This window comes from Colletes latitarsis, chromosome 2, assembly GCF_051014445.1.
Source record: "Colletes latitarsis isolate SP2378_abdomen chromosome 2, iyColLati1, whole genome shotgun sequence".
NCBI classification, from domain to species: domain Eukaryota; kingdom Metazoa; phylum Arthropoda; class Insecta; order Hymenoptera; family Colletidae; genus Colletes; species Colletes latitarsis.
This window is the reverse complement of record NC_135135.1, coordinates 14,507,948-14,515,301: the sequence shown is the minus strand read 5'-3', so window position 1 is coordinate 14,515,301 and position 7,354 is coordinate 14,507,948. Positions and strand designations below refer to the sequence as shown.

The 7,354-nt window shown below is 48.7% G+C and overlaps 1 protein-coding gene across 1 annotated transcript; it reads right to left on the bottom strand.

The window, feature by feature from the left end:
- Positions 1 to 965: 965 nt before the first annotated feature.
- On the bottom strand, positions 966 to 6,425 carry Hasp (Hig-anchoring scaffold protein). Its single transcript, XM_076782693.1, has 5 exons — positions 5,234 to 6,425; positions 3,841 to 3,971; positions 3,509 to 3,749; positions 2,577 to 3,378; positions 966 to 2,512 (listed from the first exon to the last, which is right to left on the bottom strand). Exons 1-5 carry the CDS (start codon positions 6,015 to 6,017, stop codon positions 1,144 to 1,146), a joined length of 3,327 nt encoding a protein of 1,108 aa, XP_076638808.1. The 5' UTR covers positions 6,018 to 6,425; the 3' UTR covers positions 966 to 1,143.
- Between the last annotated feature and the right edge of the window lie 929 nt (positions 6,426 to 7,354).

Sequence of the window (7,354 nt, the reverse complement as noted above, 5' to 3'; positions counted from 1 at the left end):
GTGAGCTAACTACGACTAAAAAAAAAGGAAACGTAAAACGTACTTTCACGCTGCGATTATCTCTAGATGTAGCAGCAGCTATGTCTAAAATATTTAGACCCGTTGCAGTAGAAACGGGGATTCGTTTGATTTTACACTCGCTTTGAATACATTGAAAATCGTCCATGAATCGAAATCCACGTTTAAATTTGTTTTTTAAAGGTTAAGATTTGCGAGGATGGTTTAAAAATTTGAGGCTTCGAGTAGCAGCGATTTGGGTACCTTTTTGAAGATAAGCTCGAACGATAAGAGTTACTAAACTTTGATTTTTCCTTTGCGTCTTCCCCCCTTTTTTATAAAATATAAGATTGGGGTGAAGAATCACCATTGAATCATGGATCAACCCTCTTGGATTTCACGTATATTGAGCTGGCCAAAAAGTAATTACTTTTCTCCCAATAGCAGGATCTGTATCGTCGTTGAGTAGACAAATGAAACGATACCATCAAAGGAAAGCGTCCAGAATTGGAATAACTTTAGACATTCATTTCGTTCTTCGAAAACGTGTTAAACCAGAAAAAGGATCATTACTTTTTGGCGAACCCAATAATGCTTTTTCGTAAAAGAAAATTTCTTTTTAATTTTGACTTTGACAAGTCACTTTCCATAAGAACTTTCCAAGCGTTGAACGAGTAAACGAAGGTAGTTGAAAATTCGAGGAAAAATTGGGGGTGGTTAAAGATAACCGGAACAACCCTTTAAGGGAGAACTCGCGGGGTTCGTAGGAATTTTTCACGAACGATTTCAACTGCAAAAGGTGAACGCTCTAAGTCCCTTCGCTTGGAGGGAACGGACACACCGATTATCGCGCAACGATCAACGACAACGAAGGGACGTGCCTCGTTGATAGGGGCACGCGCTATCGGCTCACATCGCGGCGAAACTGTCGAATAATGACGCCCGTTAAATCGGGTACACCGAGAGAGACTTGCATGGAAAAGATTTATTCATCAAAAAAGCGCGATACACGTTTTACAATGCGCATCGACGAGGGACAACGATTATGACTATCGTATATGATGTATACTCGGCCTAAAATCGATTGATATCGGTAAATGACTTAATAAATTCCGTTAATATCACAACACAATTACATTTCCCCGTTCACTTGATCTCGTACGCACCGAGGTTACCCTTGCGCCTCCTGTAGACGGTCGGCCCATTCGTGGGATTCTCCTGGACGATCGTGCGTTTCACGTTCGTCCGGTACTCATCCTCGTACGCGTGCAGATACAAGTTCTTTAGAAATATTTGATTATCCAGCTCCGGCAGCGGCAGGAATCGCTTCGAGCGACTCTGTTGCTGCGCCTCCAGCTCGTTGAACGTGAACTGGCTGTTCTTCTCATCGTCGTAGACCCTCGATCGCTTGGTGATCTTCTGCGTGCGTCTCGTCGACGATCCGACGTTGTTTCGCGGATCGTTCAGGGACAGCAGCCTTCTCTTCTGACGCGGAGGCCCGGTGTCCTCGGAGGCGTTTCGTATTCGCTTGCTGCGGTGCTTTGGCGCTCCTTCTTTGGCAGGTATCTCATTGTCCAGCACCGAGGACTCGTTACCGGGCATCGTCGAGGATCGATTATCACGCGACTCGATCTCCCTCGGCGTCGGGAGAGTCGTGGTAGCGGCGCTGGTCGTCGACGCGATCGACGACGTCTCCGTGGCGGCGATAGTCGTCGGCGACGACGCGGCCGTCGATGCCTCGGTCGCGGTCGTCTCCTCCGTGCCGTTCAATTTAGCTTCAATGATATGTTTGAAGAAAGCGTACATCTCGCCCACGGTGAACATGGTGCCGTTTCTCACGGTAAACTTGTCGATCTTCATCTTTTTGATCAGCTCCTCGGTCGCGTTACGCGCCTCCAGCATGGACAGCTTCTCCGTCACGTAACAATTGAGGAACTCGTAGAACCCTTTGTAGTAGTTCTTCCTGTGCTTCTTCTTCTCTTTGGACTTCTTGGACTTGTCAGCGTGCAACGGGCCGTTCTTCTTCTTCGAGTCCTTGCGACTCTGCTTCTCCTTCCAGCGCATCGATTTATTGTAGAACCTCATGATACGTTCGAATTCCCGTTTCAATTTTACGAACTCCCTCTGATTCCTTATCTCGAACTCTGACCGTCCCCTGCCGGAACCGTTCCTACGGGACTCCGACAGATCCACGTGGAAGAAGTTCTTGCTCATCGCGTTCAGGAGGTCGTGCATGCTGCCGTTCGTCAGGTTGTTCGACTGCCTCGCGTCGATTCGCTGCAGCTTCCGGTAAACGATCTTCAGAAAGTCGATCATCTTCTCCTCGCGGAGACGCGATCGGTTCCCGTGGCCGGGATGCTTCTTCCACGACAATGGATCCGCGGTCGCGTTGCCGTCGTGGCGACTCGCGTTCGAGCTCTTCGCCTCGATTTTGTGCTTCCCGTGCTCCTTGCCCTTGTTCATCTCCAGGTGCAGAAGTTTCTTGTCGATCTTCCGGAAGAACTCGATGAATTTCCTGGGGAAAAAATATTTTCTGCATTTAAGTTTACACCGCGGCTGCCAACGAATTTGTAACTCACCGATAACTCAGAGTCAGATCTTCGTCGTTGGTGGACCTCCTGCGTCTGCTCCAGCGTAGCCTAGGGTGCTGTCCAGGAATGCACTTGGGCAATGCCTTGGGGCTCCAGTTTCCGCCGATGCAAGTGGCCCCGGTCGGGCCTTCGTCCAACACGTAACCCTTGTCGCAGTCGTACATGATCTGTTTGTTGTTCACGACCTTCTTGACGTAGGGCCTGTAGTCGTAGACGCCCATGTTGCCGACGAGAAAGACCTTTCCGTTCTCGATGAAGCCGGGGAACGGGCAGAAGACCTGGATGCATCGCGGTATGTCGCCGGTCCAGTTCCCGTACCGACACTCGACCGATTTCGAGGCGTTCATCGGGCCACCCCCGATCAGAGCGAAGCCATCCTTGCACTTGAAGACAGCCTTCATCCCGTGATCGGTTTTAGGCGCGATCACCATGCCGTTTTTTGGAATCTTCGGCATCTGCTTGCACCTGGCCGGCGAGCAACTGGGCACTATCGACCAGGTACCGTTGTTGCACTTCACCGGGGTGCTATTCGCCGCGAATTCGTAATTCTGCACGCAATTGACGAGCAACCGTTCGCCGTGCTCCACCACGGTCACGTTGTTGATGTGGTCTTTGTCGTCGCTAGCCACGGTTATGTTCCCGTATTCTATTTGCGGTACCACGCATGGCGCGAGACACTGCGGCAACGGGTAGCTCCATTTCCCATCGGCCTGGCAGATAGACGAACTGTTCCCCTCGAGTTTCATGTGAACGTTGCACCGGAAAATGATGCTGACCCCCAGCCCGGTGCCTGTCGGAAAACGTACAATTAATCCTCTACGACGCGGCGAAACGTGTTATAAAGCGCCTCGTTTATTTTTACGAGACGTAATTTATTTATAATGCGACCGAGTACTTTTTTTACGCGTCTTCCGACTCACCCCCCTCGCTATTCTCTATCCAGCCGTTATACAGAACACCAGGTTCACGGCAATTAATTTCCTGGCAAGTGGGCATCTTTCCAGTCCATTTTCTGTCAGCGCCGCACCGTCTGGTACCCGCGCCGACCACCGTGTACCCATAATCGCACTCGTAATGCACGATGGAATTGTACGCGTACGAGGTGTACACCGCCTTCCCTTTTACTGGATTATCCGGCTTAGGGCATTCCACTGTGGTGACCTGAAGAGGAAAACATTTCCCCGTCGAGATGTCTGCGGAACAGGGCGTAAACGCGACTCTGGCAAACGAAGAATATTTATGTTCGGCTTACTTGAACGCATTGCGGCGACTCTTTCGGGGTCCATGTGCCGTCCGCCAAACAGAGCTTCTCGGCTTTGCCAACTAATTCGTATCCGTCCGCGCAGTGGTACGACACGCGGCAATCGTACGTGTAACACTCGCCTTAAAAAGAAATAAACCCGTTCCGTTAGATGCGATCTTCAGTAATGATTCGTAAAACGAACGTCGCTCCGGGGCTAACGCGTTCATCTTTCGTACAGCGAAGGCGAAATTCGACACTAGTAATTTGATATCGTTGAGTCTCGGAGTTGTCTTTTTTTGTCGTAGTCAACAACCAAAAAAAAGAAAGAGAAAAAAGCATTGTCTTTTATACGAATCGACGATACACCAGTTTGTATCGTTTCCTAAATGTGTTTTTCACGCTTTAAACGATGTCCTTTGCTGGATTTTGGGGTATTCTCCAAGCTGGGATGGAGATGTTCAATTTACGAATCACTACTGTATCTATAGAAACTTTTCGTACAACACAGTGGGCCGGATCAAGAAATTTAGCGACGCTTTTAAATAAACATTTAGTCAAAGCGTTGCAATCTTTGAGCTACTGTAACCTTGTGAAAAGAAGTCGTAAAACAATCTCCCTGGGGCGATTTTAAGAGTCGAGCCATATACCTTCATGTCGTTAAGTTGAATTTCCTCGATGACCCTTTTGCACAGAAAAATGTTTCAAATTCAAACGGCTACCAGACGTTTAAAACATTTTTTACTCAAATAAGATTACCATACATTTAAAGACCGAAACCTGCCTTTTAAAACGACCCTCTTAAAAGTTGATGTTTCTGGCTTTTTTGCTGTTTTATTCCACTTTCAACGAGGAACTCTTTCAGCAGCAGTAAATAATGTACTCCGACAGGAGTGCACTTCGCCTGCTCGAGGGTTAATATTAAAATTTAGAAGTTAGCGGACGAACTTTGTTCCTTTTCGAAATTGTAGATCGCGGGAAAGTAGAAAATCACATAACAGTGTTGTTGTAGGATTATTAGTTTAGGAATTTTCTGGCACGGCTACCATGGGAGTTGGAAACCATTTGAATTCCGGAAACTGTTTAATAAACATGCTTCGCGTCTGTTTATTTTCGTTGTGAGTAACCTGTATGCTTTCTGGTTCAACAATTTCAATTATTATATAAAGTATTTTATACAATTGTGTCTGTACGAGAAAATAACGAAATAATATCTTTGCTAAACTATTAGCTATTGGATTTTGAAACCAACCGTTAAATCTAGGTTCTAAAAAATTCAGTATTTTATCTAAACACATGTTATTTTTCGTAAAACTACACGAAACTAGTTTTTTAAAACCAATATCCTCATTAGTTGATAAATTCCGCGGGAATCGGGGGTTCGTTCCATGAAAACAATACGTACCAGCGTGCCAACCGTTGGCGATGTCGACCGGGGACCCGCAACTTTGGGGCTTACAGGTGATGTTGGGCCCGAACCAGGTAGCAGGAGCACCCTCCAACAACAGGCATTTGGCTTTTGTAACCCCGGTGGTGACGTAGCCGTGGTTGCAGAAGTACTGTACGGCGGTGTCCAGGTCGAAGGTCTTCTGCTCGGCGAGAGCGTTGTGCCGCGCGTTTATCACCTTCGGCGGCTGCGAGCAAAAGGACATCGGGTCCTTTTTGCAGGAAGGCGTCGCGCCGGTCCAGTTACCGTCAGCCCTGCACGTTCTCTCGCTGAGACCGACGATAAAGTAATCGGGATCGCAGGTGTAATGGGCCCGATCGCCGAAGAATCCCCCGGTGACTGTCATCACGCCGTGCGGTATCTCGGTGAGAGTCGGGCATTCCTTTTCTGGTTTGATGCAAGACATTCCGCAAGCACCGTCGCATCTGCATTTTTTCTTCTTGCTTTTGCAATCCTCGTCGGTGGAGCACTTTCTCAAACACTCCTGGCCGAGCAGCTCCGCTTGTTTCTCGTCGCGCGGGCACATCGCCGACGGCGAGTTACGCGGGTTCTTGTAGATCCGTCCGTCGTCGTCCACCTCTGGTCTGGTCTGATAGGACGAGTCGTCGTCCTCGTCGTCGTCGTCGAAGTCATCGTCGTCGTCGTCGTCGTCGTCCTCCGCTGCCTGTTGCCGCAGCTTCGACTCGGACGCGAGGAACAGGGCGCACAGGAAGAGCAACAGAAGAACAGCACTGGGTCTCATTATCGTAGTCTTTGATGAACGAGCACGTAAACCGACACGTACCGCGCGAATCGACGCCGCGTTTACATGACCGACGTCCGCATCGCGTCTGATCGGCTACCACGGTTTACAGCGGCGAATCGAGTCTCTCCGGCGTGTAACGATGGCCCATCGAGGTCTTCCGTTCCGGAAGCTACGCTCACAGCACCAGTATCATCTCGCGTCTCCGCCGAGGACGACGTCGTTTCTCTCGCGACCGTGACTATTAATCGAGTCTGCCTCTTCGGCGTCCAGGAGGATTAGGACGGTGTCTCTCTCTCCGTCTCGTTCGCCGCCTCTCTGTTCCCCTAACTCCGCGCGATTTTTTTCCTTATTGTGCGGACTGCGGCCCCGTGCTGCCGGGAATTCGCGGATACTCGCGCATCTCTGCACGCGCATTCGGCCTGTTCAATACATCTCCTCACTCGTGCAGCTTCCAGCAGATGGCGAGAGACAGGGGAAAAGTTCCGAGTTGCGCAGACATCGTTCGCTGCCAGACCCTCTCGCTCCGCCGCCGTACACGCGCCGTCGGGGGTGGTTACGATAGGGTTTATACAGTAACAATCGGACAACTCGATACAACGGCCCCGGCGTTGTTGAAAATTGTTCGAAACTCTGCCGCGGTGGATGAATCTACTTTCCTCGAGTTTAGTCTATTGTCAACCGACGAAGACGGAGGAAGTAGAATGTCATACCGAACTCGAAATCTATTCTCTTCTTATGAAACTACGGGGAATCTCGCGAAGAGACGCGGGTGAAAAGAGTCTCGCCTCGGGGGATGACGTTTACAAAATTTAATAACATCTTTTTTTCTTTTCTGTATCTTCTTTTCCGTGGCAGTATCAAACTTTGTAGAAAAACTTGATTTGCTAAAGAGTTAGACTCCCACGTCATCCACATATGGAACTAAAACAATTCATTCTCGGGTGGAAATGTTAAAGGAAATGAATTTATACTGTAACAAGTTTTTTGTCTTGGGTCAAAGATCTGATCTCATAACAAATTTCACGCTTTTGATTTAGCAGTCAACGTGTTAATTCGGAATACGAAACCAAATAATGGTCGATCGATCGATTTAGCCTAACCAACACCGATGTTTCTCCGGTGGGAAACACATTTTTTGTACTTTCCCCTAATCCGAATTATAGGAGCGAAGATTTCTCCGCAATTTGAAACCGCTCTTGCCGTTCTGCCAATATTTGAAACGGACAGGAGAATCTCGTGTACCTGGGCACCTCGATTACATACATTTTCCTACAGCTCTCGAGCAAACGTTACCCTTTCGCAGCACCGAAAACCAGCACCGGCGTTTACTCGGG